The 16,594-nt window shown below is 65.2% G+C and overlaps 4 protein-coding genes across 10 annotated transcripts; 1 reads left to right on the top strand and 3 right to left on the bottom strand.

Moving 5' to 3' along the window:
* Positions 1–378: 378 nt before the first annotated feature.
* Positions 379–3,080, bottom strand: GZMM (granzyme M). Its single transcript, XM_068996892.1, has 5 exons — positions 2,776–3,080; positions 2,531–2,675; positions 1,869–2,123; positions 1,498–1,695; positions 379–617 (listed from the first exon to the last, which is right to left on the bottom strand). The coding sequence occupies exons 1-4, from the start codon at positions 3,078–3,080 to the stop codon at positions 1,525–1,527; spliced, it is 876 nt and encodes a 291-aa protein (XP_068852993.1). The 3' UTR covers positions 379–617; positions 1,498–1,524.
* Positions 3,081–3,341: 261 nt separating this feature from the next.
* C28H19orf25 (chromosome 28 C19orf25 homolog) lies at positions 3,342–5,140 on the bottom strand. 6 transcript variants are annotated; one of them, XM_068996885.1, is made up of 3 exons: positions 5,056–5,140; positions 4,367–4,540; positions 3,342–4,287 (listed from the first exon to the last, which is right to left on the bottom strand). In XM_068996885.1, exons 2-3 carry the CDS (start codon positions 4,512–4,514, stop codon positions 4,106–4,108), a joined length of 330 nt encoding a protein of 109 aa, XP_068852986.1. In that variant the 5' UTR covers positions 4,515–4,540; positions 5,056–5,140; the 3' UTR covers positions 3,342–4,105. The 6 variants fall into 6 exon arrangements, with proteins under 6 accessions (XP_068852986.1, XP_068852990.1, XP_068852988.1 ...); XM_068996889.1 differs by having other exon boundaries at positions 5,068–5,130; XM_068996887.1 differs by having other exon boundaries at positions 5,035–5,114.
* A 75-nt stretch (positions 5,141–5,215) lies between these two features.
* Positions 5,216–9,592, bottom strand: REEP6 (receptor accessory protein 6). Of its 2 annotated transcripts, none has more exons than XM_068996883.1 (5): positions 9,381–9,592; positions 7,149–7,242; positions 6,770–6,908; positions 6,410–6,578; positions 5,216–5,640 (listed from the first exon to the last, which is right to left on the bottom strand). In XM_068996883.1, exons 1-5 carry the CDS (start codon positions 9,493–9,495, stop codon positions 5,591–5,593), a joined length of 567 nt encoding a protein of 188 aa, XP_068852984.1. In that variant the 5' UTR covers positions 9,496–9,592; the 3' UTR covers positions 5,216–5,590. The 2 variants fall into 2 exon arrangements, with proteins under 2 accessions (XP_068852984.1, XP_068852985.1); XM_068996884.1 differs by lacking the exon at positions 5,216–5,640 and adding an exon at positions 5,648–6,202.
* On the top strand, positions 9,489–16,329 carry PCSK4 (proprotein convertase subtilisin/kexin type 4). Its single transcript, XM_068996880.1, has 15 exons — positions 9,489–9,564; positions 10,388–10,492; positions 10,573–10,668; positions 11,319–11,447; positions 12,457–12,533; positions 12,640–12,728; positions 13,227–13,399; positions 13,476–13,688; positions 13,902–14,002; positions 14,299–14,402; positions 14,508–14,625; positions 14,771–14,941; positions 15,115–15,239; positions 15,490–15,609; positions 15,682–16,329. The coding sequence occupies exons 2-15, from the start codon at positions 10,391–10,393 to the stop codon at positions 16,068–16,070; spliced, it is 2,007 nt and encodes a 668-aa protein (XP_068852981.1). The 5' UTR covers positions 9,489–9,564; positions 10,388–10,390; the 3' UTR covers positions 16,071–16,329.
* The last annotated feature ends 265 nt before the right edge of the window (positions 16,330–16,594 follow it).

The raw sequence follows: 16,594 nt of genomic DNA, 5'->3' as shown, positions 1-16,594 counted from the left end.
GGGCACACATGGGGATTTGGGACAGCTGGGGACCAATGAGTCACCCTAACCCGCTGCTGGCCCCGGCTGGGGTCTTGCTGTGCTGAAGCATCACGATTGCCAGTGGCAAGGACTGGACAGAACTGGGAATGTGCCGGGTCTGACACCCCAAGCTGGGGCGATTCTCATGGACCATCTCCTGGTGCTGATGGACATCCAGGGACAAGCTGAGGTGGGGCCGTGTCCCCGCGTGCTCCCATCCCGCTCACCCAGGGGTTGAACCAGAGCCTGATCCCACATGCCGGGAAGCTGACACAGCCCACCCTGGTACCGGGAAAACCCCACACGCTCCAGCTTGTCTGGCACCAACTCTGGCTCTGCCAGCGATCACAGCTCGTTTATTAACAGCGGAAGGGACTCAGGGGAGAGGCTTTGGAGGGGGAGATGGGGGCCAGGACCCCCGTTTGTGCTGCTGGAGGCTCCTGATTGCTGCTGGGTGACCTGTGCCGGTCTGAGGTGGTAGCAGGTGGAAATGGTGCAGGAGGAGCTGGGCAGGGGCTCACAGGGGTGGCTGGGGTCCTGATGGGCTCATCCCGGCGACTGCTCACAGGGTGCTGTCACCAGGCTGGGGGGCTGCCCTGGGAGGGGACAGGGTGCTAAGCCAGCACCGGGATGCCCCAACCCCCAGGAAAGGGTCTGGGGTCCTTCACCTTCATCTGCAGCCCCCCAGCCTCCCACCCCTGGGGCAGAAGAGCCTCGGCTCGCAGCCAGGATGCTGGTGTGTCCTTGTGGATGTGGACACGAATCCATCCAGGACTGGATTACGCCCACGAGCACGGGGCCTCCTGGCCCCAAACCCCGGAGACACCCCCACTGCTGCTGCCAGCCGGGCCCAGGTGCTGAGACCGGGGTGTGTGGGAAGTGCCTCGGCCCCTGGGAGCGGGATGGGCTTCAGAGGGACCCCCAATCCAGGTGGTCTCAGACCCCATGGATACCTCCCGGTCCTCCCACCATCACTACCTGCTTCAGGTGGGGTCACCTTTGTACCCCCCCATCCCAGTGCTGGGGAGTGCAGGGACAGACACAGGGCTATGGGGACATGTGCAGGGGACACACCTGGGTGGCTGTGGGGACACAGTGAGGGGCTCTGGGTTGTTGCACTGGGGACATACAGTGGGGACAGGGGGACACCAGGACCGTGGGGACATGCAGGGTGTCCCCAGGGATGTGCACTGGGGTTGTGGGGACGGGCACACCCCAGTGCCCACTGGAGCCCCCCTGCCCTGGCAGCAGCCGGCACTGAAGGAAAAGGTGGAAAATCCCAGGAGCAGCACTCCCGAGTACTGTAAGGGAGCGCAGGGGTGGCAGAAGGGCCAGCATCACCTGCCGGGGTCCAAGCCACTGCCCTCCCCCTCCTCCATGGACAATCCCGCCGAGCTCCGCTCCCCGTCACTGTATCTATGTACTAAGGATGTTATTTTACCAGACTCTGGACAGTATTCCCAATTAAAAGCCAACCTGTGTAAATAGGAAGGGGTGTTCTGTCTATCCCTGGGGGCAGCCCCTCCGCAGAGTTTTCTGGATCCATTTCTTGTACTTCACGGTCGAGGTGGCCACTGGCGGCTTGAAAGGGTCAGTGGCGTTCTGGCCGCTGAAGGACATCACGCCGGCCACTGCCGGCCGCTTCCCGCACACCAACGGGCCCCCCGAGTCACCCTGAGGTGGGGGACACCGGGGAGTGAACCCTGAGCAGGGGACAGGGACCCCCACCATGGCCAGGGAGACATCTCACCTGCTCAGGGTGAACACCCTCCCCGTAGCCCCCCGCAACCCGCACCGGGGCTGGGGGTGGGCAGAGCTTTATAGCCCTTGGACCCCCAAACCCTCACCTTGGTGGGTGCCGAGCCGCGGTTCTGCCCCTCGAAGCAGATCATGGTGCGGGCGATGCCGCCGTGCCAGAAGCGGCTGTTGTTGCACATCCGCGCGTCCATCACCTTCACCTCCAGCTCCTGCAGGGTGGGCGACAGCTTCCGGCGCCCGCGGACCCCCCAGCCCGCCAGGCTGCACCGCGCTCCCGGCGCCGGCTCCCGGCTCGGCAGCGAGATGAGACCCCGTGTCCTGCTCAGGGTCACCGTCCCCTCCAGCTGCGGGTGGGGGGCGGTGTCAGATCTCCCCCCACAGGGGTTGGCAGGGAGCACCCCAATGCCGTGGGTGGGGGGCTAAAGGGGAGCCCCCAATCGCGCAGGGGAGGGGTCGAGAGGGAGCATCCCCATGCCGCAGGCGAGGGGGCGGAGGACGAGCCCCCCAAGGCCGCGGATCGAAGGCGGAGCAGCGAGGCGGTGCAGCGCCTATGGGAGCGGGGAGATGACACCCAGGTGTGAAAGCTCTTGGGGGTGAGAAGCGGAAATGTCACCGAGCCGCCCGCCCTGGCTGCGAGCGCAGCTGCGCCGACACCGTGCGAACCCCCCGCCCCTTCCCCGCAGCGCTTCCCGGCACCGCCGCCGCTCCAGCCCCGCATCGGAGCCTTCCCCGCGGCCGGCCCGAGCCCCACCTGGAGCAGGAGCAGGTCGTTCTCCATCGTATCTCCGTCGTAGCCGGGGTGTGGACAGGCAGCCCGGATGGGGAATCTCTGCACGTCCGCCCCGCTATCCCGCAATTTGTGCAGCCCCACCACCAGCTCCAGCTTATCCCAGGACCTGCCCCGCACCGGGAGTGGTGTCAGCCCGGTGCCGGTCACTCGGAGCCCCACCCAGAGCCCGGTCTCTTCCCCGGGCAGGACACCCATGCCGGACTCACCCCCGAGGCAGGCAGTGCGCGGCCGTCAGCGCCCAGCGCCGGTGCAGCAGCGCTGCCCCGCAGATGTGAACCTTCCTGAACTGGAGGGACGCCATATAGGGCCGGGAGTGGGGTTCGGCCTCGTGTCCCCCGATGATCGACAGATGGAGCCAGGTCCTGTCCCCACCAGCACCTTCCACCGCCCCGGCAAGTGAGTCCGAGCCCCCGCTGGCCACGCCGGACCCGTAGCCCCGGTGCTCACCCCGAGGGAGGGGCGGCAGCAGCAGCAGCAGCAGCAGTGGCCCCAGGCAGCCCCTCGCCCCCATCCTGCCTGCTCCGCGTCTCCCGGCGCTGGTCCCGAGCTGGAGCAGTGCTGGAGGAGCCCCAGGTCGCGTGTGACAGCAGAGCAGGGCAGCAGTGGGGCACAGATCACGCTTAGGGGGGCAGGAAGGGGAAGAAGCACCCACAAGGTAACACCTGTGGGGGTGGGAAACACCCACGGCCCCTCCTTTGCAGACAGAAAGCGGCACTTTCAGCTCGCCAAAAAACGGGGGTTTATGGGATTTATGACAACCCACAGTGCTGGGTGACCCATTCCCACCACCTTTATTAGCAAAACAGGGCAGTTTTCACACCGTGGGGCTGTGCTGGCCCCCAACCCAGCCCCCGTGGTGGTCCCTCAGTTCGTCCCCTTGGGTGGGACCCGCCTGGCCCCGCTCCCTGGCTGGGACCTCAGGCTGGCCAGGAGCCGCTGGAAGAAGAACTCATTCTGGTATTCCAGCGGGACGAGGTGCTGCAGGAACGGGGGCACCTCGGCTCTGGTCACCCCCACGCACACGGGGACCACCTTGGTGCCGCGCTGGTGGATATTGCGGAACAGGCTCCACTGGGACACGTGCTGGCACCACCGGTCGCCCAAGGACTTGGCCGAGAGGAGCAGGATGGCCACCCGGCTAGCCTCGATGGCCTCCATGGCCGTCAAGATGACAGATGTTCCAGCCACTTGGTCCTGGTGCTCAGTGAAGCCCCGAAATCCCTCTTCCCTCAGGCGCTCCGCGATGCGGGAGGCGACGTGGTCATCCTCAGGGAAGTACCAGAGGGAAAAGTCGTAGGGGACAGAGGACGTGCCACCCGCGGGGGACATGGCAGCCAGTTCAGGGGTGCAAGCCTTTGTTCCAGCACCGGGAAGGTGCTGCTGTGCTGGACTGGCGGATCCCAGAGTTCCTTGGGAAAAGGTCACTGGGGTGGCACAGCCGGGGCTGTCCTGGCAAATCCGGATCCTCCCAGTGCAAACGGTTCTGGGAAGGTGAAACCACAGCGTGAGGTGTCCCGAGGCGCCCACCGCAGTCCCTCAGAACACCTTCTGCTTCATTTCCGCGATCCGACGATCCAGCGCCTCTCCGACCCTCTCCAGCTCCCGGCGCCGCTCCCGCAGCTGCTCCCGGGCTTCCTGCAGCCGCTGGTTCATGCCCACGTAGGAGCGGACCTGCTGGTACAGCCGCTCCCGCTCCCCGGCCGCGGGCTCGGGGCAGCCTGGCGGGCAGAGCGGGGGCTCAGCGGGGCTGGGGGTGTCCCCACGCCCCCCCCCCCTCTCTCCCCACCGCGGGCTCACCTGGAGCGGGGCCGTGGTCCTGGGGGGGCTCGGGGGGGAGGACGAAGACGGGGTCGGTCGGGGGAGCGCCCTGCACGTCGGCCAGGATCTGCTCCACGCTGGGGGGCTCAGGGCGGGTGGGCAGCACCCGCTTGGCCTTGGAGCTCATCCCGGGGGAGGCTCATGCGGGAGGGGCTGAGGATGGGGGCGGGGTGTGAAGGCGCTGCGCTGCCCCCACCCCGGACAGACAGACGGACGCTTCCCCCCTTTTGCTATCTCAGACCCTCTGTGCTGCCGTTTGGACAGACAGACGGACACCCCGCAGCAAGCAGAGCCCCCTCACTGTCCCCCCGGATGGACAAACAAACAAAGCCCTCCCCCCCCCCCCCCCCCACCTTCCCCGCCGGACAGACAGACAGACAGACACCTGCCCTCCCCCCAAACAGACACACAGATCCCCTGTGCTGCACCCCCCCCCCAGACAGACCGACTCCCTTCCCCCAGACTAACAGACACCCTCCCCCCGCCCTTTGGACGGACAGACAGACGGACAGACCCCTCCTTCTCCCCCCTCCCGCCGCTAGACAGACAGACACAGCCAAACCGGTTGTTATCACAGACAAACCGGCTCCCTCCGCCCCCCGGACACACAGACGGAGCCCTCGATCCCTCCCACCGGACAGACCGACCCCCCGGTACCGCAGACGGACCGACGGACCGACCCCTCCCCTGTTCCGGCCACCGTCCGGCCGCACTTCCGCCACGCCCTTGTTACGTCATCGGTGATAGCCCCACCCCTTCCCCAAAGCTCCGCCCCCACGCCGCTCTTAAAGGCGCCGCGCGGTGTCACGGAGCACGCGGGAGCGGCGCTTCGTGGGCACCGGGGTTTATTGGGGGAACGGGGGAACAACAGACTGGGGCTGGAGAAACTCGGGATCCCGGGCGGGTACAGTCCGGGGTGGCCGGTACCGGTAACAGGGCCATGGTGCCGGTACTGGGAGCACGGTGCCGGTACCGGCGTCTGTATGGAGGGCTTCGGTGCCAGAACGGGGGATGCCGGTACCAGTACCCGGCCGTGGTGCCGGCACTGGCGTCTGTAGTGCCGGTATGGGGGACTTCGGTGCCAGAACGAGGGTTTGCCGGTACCAGTATTGGGAGCGTGGTGCCGGTACTGGGGCCGCGGGTACCGGTACCGGTCCCAGTACCGGGGCTGCAGTGCCGGTACCAGAGACACCGATGCGCCTCTTACTTCGCCTTCTCCACTAACTCTGCCAGGGTCAGGGTTGCTCTGGCGCCTGCGGAGACACGGATGGCGTTAGTGCCCGTCCCCGGGGCAGTGACCGGTGTCCTGGGGCACTGCCCGGCCCGGCCCCGCGTCACCGTCCCGTTCCCTCCCTGTCCCGCTGAGCACGGGGGTGACAGCCGGCCCTGCCCTCCCCGCACCCGGGGGGCTCCGGAGGGGAGCCCCAGGTCTGCAGCAGCGCTGAGGAGCGCGTGGACACAGGGATGGACACAGGGATGGACACAGGGATGGACACAGGGATGGACACACGGATGGACACGCGGATGGACACACGGATGGGGTCTGGCTACGGAGAAGCGGGAGGGAAGCGCCTGCTCTACCCACGCCACGGGAGAAAGGGCCGGTTGTGCGGGAGCCGCGCCGGTGGCTGCGGGAGCAGAGCGGTTTGGGCGGTGCCACGGCGGACACGAGAGACGCGGCGGGCGCCTGGCACGGCCCGGCCCCGTCCCCCCGCGGCGGCAGCGGGAGCCGCGGCTCGTTACATACGGACAGGCTGGGCTGCGGGGCCACCCCGGCCGCCAGCCGGGCTCTGCTGTTGGCCAAAGACTGCAGGACTGGACCGTGCGGCGCAGAGAGGAGAGAGAGGTTAGAGAGGGGATTGTGACCCCCTCACCGGGGCTCCTGGCACGGGGCTGCGGCAGCACGGCCCGTGGGCACGGAGAAATAATCACTTGCGGGTAATTAAACCGAGCTGCTCACGCCCCTGCGCTGGGAAAACCCGGACACGGAGCACGGTGGAGGGACAGGGGGACCCGAGTTACCTTCTCGGGTGACAGCGGAGGCCGCGTCCAGGGCCTTGGCGCCGATGTCACCCATCATGTAGTCCACGGTCTGGTGGTGCTTGAGGAAGCAGGGCCGGATGAAGCTGTGGTAGATGACGTGGGAGCCGTTCCAGGGCACGGGGGCCATGCACCACACCAGGAACAGGCACTGCGGGGACAGGAGGGGCTCAGCTGCTCCGGTGCCCCCCAGCCTGGTCCAACAGCAGTGCCCAGTGCTGGAGCTCACAGGATCTGAGCCGGTTGCAGCCCCACCAGTGCCCTGCTAATGGGTCGGAGCCCACCACACTCAGCTCCTTCCCGTTCAGCCATGGGGTGAGAGGAGCCTGGCACAGCCATTACCTTCCCGACGTAGTAGAAGGGGAACCAGTAGAGGAAAAGGTCGGAGAAGAACTCCGCGACACTGAAGACGCCGTAGACCACCCAGTACGTGAGCCACAGCGTGTCATCCTCCTTGCTGCTGCTCTCGATGGCTTTGATGCTGCGGCAGGAGAGGGGAAGGACACGGCTGCTGCAGTCCTGGGATGGGCTCCACCTTCCCAAATCCTCCAAACCCTGGAGGGAACCTGCCCGCCGGGCACTCCTGCCCCCGAGCTGGCACAATCCCGGCCTTTCCAGGAAAGTCTCAAGAGCTTCCCAGCCATGATTGCCTCTTCACGGAGCAGGGAGACCCTCAGCTAAGGGCAGGGAACGCTCTCCTGGTGCCGGGACAGGTACTTACGAGACGTAGGCGGGGTAGACGAAGCCGATGATGTTGCAGATCAGGGAAGCGCCATAGCCGAACATGAGGTACAGCCCCAGGAAAGCCACGGAACCTGTGGGGGACAGGGGACGGGCTCGTACCTGCTGTCACCTGGGAGAGCGGGATTCTCATCCTGGAGTGGCCACGGGCACGTGCCAGGAGATAACAACCACCCCCAATTAATCCCACGACACCGCTCGGTGTAACGAGGCGCGTGGCAGCGTCCGCTCCTCCCCGAGGGACCCGTGACCTGCTCCTGTCACCGTTCGCCCCCTGCCCTGACCCCGGATGGGACTTTACCACCCCAATCTCGCAGCACTTTTGCCCCTGGAGCGGGGCCAGGGCGGCAGGAACGGGAGACGCTGACAACACACCCATGGTCCAAAGTCAAGGCCCCGCTCGCGGGGCCCGGAGCGCGGGGCCCGGAGCCTCTCGGCATTCCCAGATCTCCCGCTCAAGGACGAGCCCTGCTCCCGGATCAGCCGCCCGGGATCGCGGCTCCTCCCGCGGGCGCTCCCCGTGGCTGAGCAGCCGCTGGCAGGGAAGGGTTGGCTCCCCTGGGAGCGGCAATCCAATCCAGCTTCCCTGCTACTCAATTGCATCGTTAAATTAAATGTGAGCCAGAGGGTTTGGTGGCCTGGAGCCTGCCCAGCGCTCGGACACTCGCGGGAGGCTGGAGCAGCGGAGCTGGGAGAGAGCCCGGATGGGGAAGGTGGCACAGGGAGATCTTGGGGTGGAAACCACGGCAGAGCCTCACTCGCAGCGGGGTTCAGAGGGCAGGAAAACCTCAGGGATACACAGCATGGAGCAATTTTGTCCAGCCCAGCAGCTTCTCCCCAGCCCTGGAACAAACTCCTCCATCAGCAGCAAGAAAGCTGGGAATTAACCTGTCTGTGCTGGTGAATTAGAGGAAAGTCCTTGCTGGGGATTATCCCTGCTCTGCTCACTGCAGCATTCCTGGGCTGAGCTCCGGCCCCGATCCGGGGCACCCACAGCTCCGGGTCTTTCCCGGGAGACGGGCAGGAGCAACGTGGCTTTGGAGCAATCCCAAACCTCCCTCCAAGGAGGGCAGGCAGGTCCAGGCAGTGCTGGGTTTCATTCCCCAAGAGCCTTAGAAGGGATTTCACAGGATTTTAACCCCCAGAGAAATTTATGTAACAGCAAAAACCGAGGGAAAGGCTCTGCTGAGGGAGCGGTTGGAGGTGGTGCTGCCCAGAGGCCACAGAGGTTGCTCCAAACCCCAGCCCATGGGTTCAAACACAAATTAAGGATTGCTCCAGAGCCCTGGGAGGGAGCAATTGGGAATTTTTAGTTTAGCAGCAGCTTCTCCTTTCCAGGACAGAGATCCAGAAGGCAGAGCCATCACTTTTTGGTGCATCCACTCCTGTCCTACTCCAAAAGTCCATCACAGCCAAGCCTGACCAAATCCCCGGGATTATTTTGCTTGGAAGACACCTGAGTGGCACCACATCCTGCACAGCAGCACGTGCTCCTTCACCAACACTTTTCCCCCTCAGAGTGGGAAAACCAGCCCTGCTGGCAGGTGAAGGGCCAGGAAACCACACGTGGAGGCCAAAGGACTGGAGGGACACAGGAAACAGGGAAGCCCCTCCTGGGAGGTTCGATATGAAATCTCAAATTGGAACATGCAGACAAGGCCAGTTTAAGTTGGCAGAGAGGGCACAGGGCCGAGGGTCAGAGGAGAGGGGGGCACGGTGTGCCAGGAGGAGGATCCCTGGGAAGAATCCGGCTGGTTCCTCATTAATGAACAACTGGGATCCGGTTAAAGGCCGGATCCCCACAGTCCCACCTGTGGGACACAGGGGCGAGCTCCCATCCCCAGTGCCTGGTCGGACGCACCACGACCTGGGGGCTCACCCAGAACGGGCACCCCCCTCTGTCAGGGGCCAGGGGTCTCGAGGGTCTGTCTAACACCTCCGACCCTCGAACCCTGCAGGTTTTGGGGTTTCGGGATTTCGCGCCTGCCGAAGGTGAGGACGGTGCGGTGACAGCGGTGTCACCCCCGGCACCCCCAGCCCCCTCCCAGCACGGCCCCGCTCCGCACCCCCAACCTCCCCTGCCCTGCCTGCCCTCCCCGTGCCCCCGTGCTGAGCCCAGAGCCACGGTGAGGGGCTGCCAAGGCGCCTCAGGATACAGGGGAGAAGGGGACAGAACGGGAGGACCGGGGAGGCCCCGCGGTACCCGTCGCACCTGTGGCCAGGTAGAGCCGTTGAACGCCGGTACGGGCTTCTAATTGACCCAGCAGGTCGCCGATCGGGCCGGGGCTGTGGAGGAAGCGCTGCAGGCGCTGCTGCATCGAGCCCATGGCGGCGGTGGCGATGATGAAGGCGGCGGCGGTGGCCCCGGAGCGGCCCCGGACCGACCCCGCGCCCCGGTCAGTGCGGGCGGTGGGGGCGTGGCCAACGAGGGGAGGGGCGGGGCCAGTGAGGAGGAGGGGCGGGGTTAACGCTGGGGCGCGGCCAATGGGAAGGCGGGGCGATCGAGGCAGGCCAATGAGGCGAGGCCGTGCGGAGGGGCGGGGCCGACGCCGTTGCCATGGCAACGCGCGCAGCGGCGGCGCGGCCTCATGGCGGCTTGGCCCAGGCCCGGCCCGGTGCTGTCGCTGTTCCCGGTGCTGTTCGCGCTGCTCGTGGTGGCTGCCACCGCTTCCCCGAGCCCCGCCAAGTCTCGCGTCTACCTGAGCAGCTGGGCCGTGCGGGTGGCGGCGGGGCTGCGGGACGCCCGGGCCCTGGCCCGCCGGCACGGGCTGCTCTGCCTAGGCCAGGTGCGGCCTGGGCGGGGGAAGGCGGGCCCAGCCCACCTCGTGTGCCCCGGGTCCGACCTTTTTGCTCGTACCCGCCCTGTGTCGCCACTGTTTGTCCCCTTCACTTGTCCAGTGGGCAGGGACGCCTTCCACTAGACCAGGTTGCTCCAAGCCCCGTCCAGCCTGGCCTCGAACGTTTCCTGGGAATCTGAGAATCTGTGCCAGTGTTCCCCCACCCTCACAGCACGCTCGGCCTCTGAGCATGCAGGGGTGAGCGAGGGACCCCCAAGGCAACACACCCCCATGTCAGGGCTCCATTCTGTCTCCAAGCGACACTTTCTGCTTGTCCCGCACTACAGCTCACATCAAATTCACCCTTCCAACCTCCACAGCCCACGTGGGGCTGGCACTGGTGTCCCCTAGAAAGACTCACAGCAGCTCTTTGTGCCCGCAGGTGATGGAGGGAGAGCCCTATTATCACTTCAGACACCGCGGCACCCGGCAGAGAGCCCTGAGCAGGCACTGGGGGTGGCACATGCGGCTCACCAGGGACCCCCAGGTAGGCAGGAGGGCACAGGGAGCTGTGGGACAGCTGTGGGCAGGCGCTGCCTGGCACCCACAGAGCTGCTCCTCGCCCAGGTCCTGTGGTTTGAGCAGCAGACGGTGAAGAGGCGCTCGAAGAGAGGCACCAGCGTGGTGCCCACGGACCCCTGGTTCCCCAAGCAGTGGTACATGGTGAGACCGGGCTGCTTCCCCTTCTAATCCTCACCCAAATCACGGAGTGGAAGGGACCACAGTGGGCCATCTGGTGCCACCTCCCTGCTCCAGCAGGGCCAGCCCAGAGTACGTGGCACAGGATTGTTTCTGGATAGTTCTGGGATACCCCCAGTGAGGGACACTCCACAGCCTCTCTGCTCTCTGTTCAGGGCTCGGGCACTGCAGAGCAGAGAGGTTCTTCCTCCTGTCCAGGTGGATTTCCCTGGGATCAGTCCCTGCCCATTCCTCTGGTGCCATTGCTGGGCTCCACAGGGCAGAGCCTGGGCCCTGCTCGGAGCCCTCCCTGCACACAGGGACACCCAGGGCTGAGGGCCCCTCTCGAGGCTGAACAGCCCCAGCTCCCTCAGCCTCTCCTTGCCAGGAAGATGCTCCAATCCCTTCCTCAACTTTGTCACTCTCCACGTCCTGAGGAGCCCAGAGCTGGACACAGCAGCCCAGATGTGCCTCCCAGGGCTGAGCAGAGGGGCAGGACCCCTCCCTGACCCACTGGCAATGCTCTTCCCAGTGCCTCCCCAATGGATAAACCAGGCTAATGCTGGCAGTGATGAGGCAGCAGAAGTCCTCGAAGGTCACCTTGGGCTGCCGATCGAATTTAATCTGTTTTCCAGAACAACGACATCCATCCCGACCTGAACATCCTCACGGCTTGGAGCAGAGGCTACACGGGGCTGGGGGTGGTGCTGACCGTCCTGGATGATGGGCTGGAGAAGGATCATCCCGACCTGGCTGCCAACTACGTAACTATGGGGGGGTGTCCAGGAACCAGCTCCTTCAGGGTGGGTGGGAATCAACGCCTTCACCCCAGCCCCGGGACTGTGTGGTGGGAGCTCAGCCTCTCCAGGACTGGATCCAAGGTTTGGAGTCTCCTGCAGTGAAATCTCACCCTGAGGAAATGTTAGAACTCGTGCACACGCTGGAGCCCCCTGAATAGGTGTAATTACAGCAAGCTGCAAAGCCAGTAAAGCTGGTAAACCCTTCCTGTGCTCCACGGGGAAGGAAAGGCAAATCCTGGGTGTTTATGACACCACCATTTCCGTGGGTTGTGGTTCCTCTCTCCTGGCTGCGTGGTCAGCAAGGGTCACCCTCAGGTGACTCGCCACGCTGGGCTCTGTCAGGGGAAACAGCAGAGTTGTGCTGCTTTCAGCCCTTTTTGCAGAAGCTCAGAGTCACTGAGGTAGGAAAAGAGCTCTGGGATCACCGAGTCCCAGCTGTGCCCGATGCCCACCTTGTTCTGAGTGCCACCTCCAGGCCTTCCTTGGGCACCTCCAGGGCCAGGGACTCCAAACCTCCCTGGGCAGCCCCTTTCCAACCCCTGAGCACCCTTTCCATGAGGAAATTCCCGCTGATGTCCCACCTGGCACAGCTTGGGGCCGTTCCCTCTAATCCTGTTGTTCCCTGGGAGCAGAGCCCAACACCCCCCCCCCCCCCCGCTGTCCCCTCCTGTCAGGGACTTGTAGAGATTGGGAATGTCCCCCCTGAGCCTCCTTTCCTCCAGGCTGAGCCCCTTCCCCAGCTCCCTCAGCTGCTCCTGCTGCTCCTTTCCCCAGCTCCATTCCCTCGCAGGACTCGATTTAGCTCCAGCTCCCAGTGCAGTTGGGCACGAAGGGGCCCCGCTGTCCCCCCCTGGGGCTGGCAGGCGGGGCCCTCGGCGGTGCCAGCGCCGGGGTCGGTGCCAGGCGCCTGTGCCAAGCTGTCACAGCCCTGCCCGGGCCCTTTGGCTCACGCCGGTGCCTCGTTCTGTAACAGGACCCGCTGGCAAGTTACGACTTCAACAGCAACGACCCCGATCCCCAGCCCCGATACGGAGACGGGGACAAGAACTGGTGGGTTCTGCCCAGCTCCCTGCACTGGGGGGGTTCATCTCCTGGGGGAGCCAAGGCTGTCCCAGGCCCCCCCACCCCTCACAGGGTCACTCTGTCCCCCCACCAGGCACGGGACACGCTGTGCAGGGGAAGTGGCAGCTGTGGCCAACAACAGAATCTGCGGTGCAGGCGTCGCCTACAACGCCAAAATCGGAGGTGAGACTTTGCTCCCGTGGGAGGGAAGCTGGAAATCAGCTCCAGCACCCCTGGGGGAAACACAGGAGCCCAGGTGGGGCTGCTCTGGGGGGTTCAGGGTGCTGCAGTGTTATCCCATGTCAGTCTCGGTGCTCCCCAGGGGTTTAATGCTCACCCCAACACCCAGCAGGGCCAGCTCAGGCTCCGCTGTGGAAGTGAGGGTGGCAAAGGCGGCTAAAAGCTGGGAGCACTCCCTGGGCTTAATTACAAAAGGCTTAACGAGGAGCTTTAGGAACCAGCTCATGGCAGCAGCACAGGCCCACGGGGGCCTGATCTCCTTAGGGCAGGGTCATGTGAAAGCTGCTCGAGGCTGTGGGGGGCCAGGGGGGCCTGGCAAGGTGCCCCCAGGCCCTTCCCTTGGTGTGGCACATGGGTGGCTCCCGTCCCCTCGGAGCCACCGCGGCCTCTCCCGGGTGCTGCCGCCTCTCGGCCACGGCTGCTCCCGGTGCCGGCCCTCAGGCGTGCGGATGCTGGACGGTTCCATCACGGACATAGTGGAGGCTCAGGCCCTGAGCCTGCAGCCCCAGTACATCCACATCTACAGCGCCAGCTGGGGCCCCGAGGACGATGGCCGGACGGTGGACGGGCCGGGCGTCCTGGCTGCGGCCGCTTTCCAGAGAGGGGTCAGCCAAGTAAGCCCAGCCCTGGCCTCGGGAACCACAGGGACATCAGGACACCCTGCTCACCCCCCCCTCTGCACTTCAACAGGGACGGGGTGGGCTCGGCTCCATCTTCATCTGGGCCTCGGGCAACGGCGGCACCAACTATGACAACTGCAACTGCGATGGGTACACCAACAGCATCTACACGGTGTCGGTGGGCAGCATCCTGGGGGACGGGCACCGGCCCCGCTACAGCGAGAGCTGCCCCGCCATCCTCACCACCACCTACAGCAGCAGGACCACCAGCAAGGTGCAGATTGTGAGTGTCACAACAGCCCTGCCAGAGCAGCAGCTCCAGAGCCGACACATCCCAGCACGGGCTGGGCTCGTCCCAGCTCTCCTTAACTTGGGTAATAAAGTGTCAGTGGGGAGCCCAAAAAGCCCAAAGGAACCCGAAAGGAGCATTTCCTGAAGGTACCCAGCTCCTGGCAGCTTTCTTGGGAGCAGTGCTGAGACCCCTCTGTCCCCCCAGGTGACCACTGACCTGCACCACCGCTGCACGGACAAACACACCGGCACCTCCGCCTCAGCCCCGCTGGCCGCAGGGATGGTGGCCCTGGCACTGGAGGCCAAGTAGGTGGCACTGAGACAGAGGGACCGTCCCCAGGGAGAGCTGGTGCCTCACCAGGGATGAGGAAGGGGAGGGACAGCAGGGAGGTTGGGGGTGCAGAGCTGTGGTCTTCCCCCAGGGCCAGGGGAGAGCAGGAGGAGGGTTGTCCTCTGGAGGCCTTTTTGCTCCCATTTTGGCACTGAAGGTCACGGGGGGACCAGCTTGGGCTCAGACAGTTGCTCTACCCACCCCAGAGAAGCCAAATCTCACCCTTAAAAACCATCCCAGACCTCTGTCCCCACCTCCTCCTTGCTTGCAGCCCAGCCCTGACCTGGCGTGACCTGCAGCACCTCATCATCAGGGCCTCCAAACCCACTCACCTGCAGGCAGAGGACTGGGCCAAGAACGGCGTCGGGCGGAAGGGTGAGTGCAGGGCTCAGCCCCTCAAACACCTTCCAGCAGCCCTCCGTGCCCTGGTGGCACCGAGGGGCTCACGGGTCCCTCTCTTGGGTGGCACCTGTGGCCCAGTGAGCCACTACTACGGCTACGGGCTGCTGGACGCGGGGCTGCTGGTGCAGGCGGCCACGACGTGGGCAGGGACTCGGCCTCAGGAGAAGTGTTCAGTCCAGGCCGTTCAGGTCCCCAGGTAAGGGACAGTGACCCCAGGTCAGGACTTGCTGTGCCCACCACAGGCACAGAGACCCAAAAAGTGATCTGTGCTGCACAGCATCTTAGAGGCCACAGAAGAGGGCAGGATGCCCATGGCCTCACCGCCAGCTTGTCCCCGACAGGGACATCGGCTCCAGGCTCACCATCTCCACGGATGCCTCCTCCTGCTCCCAGAGCATCCGCTCCCTGGAGCACGTCCAGGTCCAGCTGTCCCTGAGCTACAGCCGCAGGGGGGACCTGGTGGTGGCTCTGAGCAGCCCCATGGGGACCACGTCCACTCTGGTGACCGTGCGGTAAGGACAGGGCCAGGAGATTCCCAAAAAGGGGCTCACTGTGCCCAAAACTCCTCTGGACCCCTGCCACGTGGGAGTGCCTGCTCAGAGCAAGAACAGGGTGACCCTTCAGGTCACATCCTGCCCCTCCAGCCCCCTGGGCTGGCACTCCCAGCTCTGCTCTCCTCCTCCAGCCCCTATGACACCAGCCAGGAGGGCTACAAGGACTGGACCTTCATGTCCACACACTTCTGGGACGAGAATCCCAAGGGGATCTGGACGCTCCGGCTGGAGAACAGGGGTGATGACCGTAACACAGGTGGGTGCCCCATGGGGGTGAACCCCATTTTTACTGGGGTCACCCTGTGCCTGGTCATTCTTCCTTCCCCCACTTGGATGAGCAATTTGTTGGCTTCTCCCTCCTGGCAGTGAGCCCTCCTTTTCCACAGGACCCTGTGTTGGCTCTGAGGGTGTCCCTGGGCAGCACAGGGCTGGGAGCCAGACACAACCCCAAAGCTTCCAGCCCCATATCCCTCACCTGGCAGACCCCTGTCCCTTCCTGTCCCCAGGCCAGCTGAGCAGCTTCATCCTGCACCTGCATGGCACAGATGAGGACATGCCAGCCCGGCGCTCCGCAGCCACTGCCACGGACGAGTGCCTCAGGAGGGACGAGCTGGGAGACTGTGAGGGTGAGCGAGGCTTTGGGGGGGACAGTGACAACACTCTGGTCCCCAGGGTCTCACCCCAGCCTCTCTCCACAGACTGTGGCAGCTCCCTGTACACCCACCAGGGCTCCTGCCTGTCCTACTGCCCCCCACGCTACTACGGCCGGGCCCGGAGTGCCACCCCCAGGGACACCGCCCGTGTCTGTGCCCGCTGCCACCCCTCCTGCTACACCTGCCAGGGCACCTCGGCGAACAACTGCACATCCTGTCCCTCCGGCCACACCTTCCAGGACATCACACACACCTGCCCCCACCCCGCTCAGGGCTCCCCCAAGCCGGTGGGGATGCGCAGGGACCTCGTGGTCGTCACTGTCCTGGCCTGCAGCAGCCTGGTGCTGGCAGGGGTGCTGTACCCCACGTACCGCATGGTCCTTCGCACTGGCAAGGGAGCTTTGTGCTGTCCCCAGGCCAGGAGGGCAGAGTGACACCAGCCTGGGCTGCATCGTGCCTGGCTTCCCAAATAAACCGGTTGTTGCCTTTCCAGCTGCTCTCTCCGAAGGGTGATTCCCCTTTCCAGCAGCACCTGGGATGGTCCCACCCCGTGTCCAGCTGTGCCCCTCCCACAGCCCCTGGGCACAAAGACATTCGCAGAGGGGCGGGGAGCACTGTGCCCTTTCCCAGACGTGTCCCCAAAAAGCTGCACTCATGTGGCCACGACAGGAGCTCGGCCACAAGCCCGTGTGGCTTCCAGCAGAGCGGGAGCAGCAGAGGCCAGCCCAGACCCCCTCCAAAGTCCCCAGTTCCTGTTCACCAGCAGTTTTAGGCCTTAAAAAAAGGCGTCCCAGGGTGGCTGCACCCCCTGCCACTCCGTGTCCCACAAGCACTGGCAGAGGCACAGTGGCAGCTGCGCCCCGGCACGTGGCACCCGTGGCACCGGGCAGGGATGGGACAGGGAGAGCTGCCAGCTGGGGCCCTCCCGGGGGCACCGGCCCTGTGCCGGGACACTGGA

The sequence above is a fragment of the Aphelocoma coerulescens genome, chromosome 28 (assembly GCF_041296385.1).
Source record: "Aphelocoma coerulescens isolate FSJ_1873_10779 chromosome 28, UR_Acoe_1.0, whole genome shotgun sequence".
Classification (NCBI taxonomy): domain Eukaryota; kingdom Metazoa; phylum Chordata; class Aves; order Passeriformes; family Corvidae; genus Aphelocoma; species Aphelocoma coerulescens.
The sequence above is the reverse complement of the archived record's forward strand: the minus strand, read 5'-3'. Positions and strand labels throughout refer to the sequence as shown.

What these genes read in the sequence shown, in the direction of transcription:
- GZMM (XM_068996892.1), bottom strand. Translation starts at nt 3,080, where the DNA reads ATGGGGGCGAGGGGCTGCCTGGGGCCACTGCTGCTGCTGCTGCTGCTG. An exon ending in GCGCACTGCCTGCCTCGGGG is followed by an intron (nt 2,676 to 2,775) that starts GTGAGTCCGGCA and finishes GGTGCGGGGCAG; the next exon opens with GTCCTGGGATAAGCTGGAGC. An exon ending in GCGGCTCGGCACCCACCAAG is followed by an intron (nt 1,696 to 1,868) that starts GTGAGGGTTTGG and finishes CCCCCACCTCAG; the next exon opens with GGTGACTCGGGGGGCCCGTT.
- C28H19orf25 (XM_068996885.1), bottom strand. Translation starts at nt 4,514, where the DNA reads ATGAGCTCCAAGGCCAAGCGGGTGCTGCCCACCCGCCCTGAGCCCCCC. An exon ending in GGACCACGGCCCCGCTCCAG is followed by an intron (nt 4,288 to 4,366) that starts GTGAGCCCGCGG and finishes TCTGCCCGCCAG; the next exon opens with GCTGCCCCGAGCCCGCGGCC.
- REEP6 (XM_068996884.1), bottom strand. Translation starts at nt 9,495, where the DNA reads ATGGGCTCGATGCAGCAGCGCCTGCAGCGCTTCCTCCACAGCCCCGGC. An exon ending in GTCTACCCCGCCTACGTCTC is followed by an intron (nt 6,909 to 7,148) that starts GTAAGTACCTGT and finishes CTCCTGCCGCAG; the next exon opens with CATCAAAGCCATCGAGAGCA. An exon ending in CCTTCTACTACGTCGGGAAG is followed by an intron (nt 6,579 to 6,769) that starts GTAATGGCTGTG and finishes CTGTCCCCGCAG; the next exon opens with TGCCTGTTCCTGGTGTGGTG.
- PCSK4 (XM_068996880.1), top strand. Translation starts at nt 10,391, where the DNA reads ATGGAGGGAGAGCCCTATTATCACTTCAGACACCGCGGCACCCGGCAG. An exon ending in CTACAACGCCAAAATCGGAG is followed by an intron (nt 12,729 to 13,226) that starts GTGAGACTTTGC and finishes GCCGGCCCTCAG; the next exon opens with GCGTGCGGATGCTGGACGGT. An exon ending in GGGTGATGACCGTAACACAG is followed by an intron (nt 15,240 to 15,489) that starts GTGGGTGCCCCA and finishes TCCTGTCCCCAG; the next exon opens with GCCAGCTGAGCAGCTTCATC.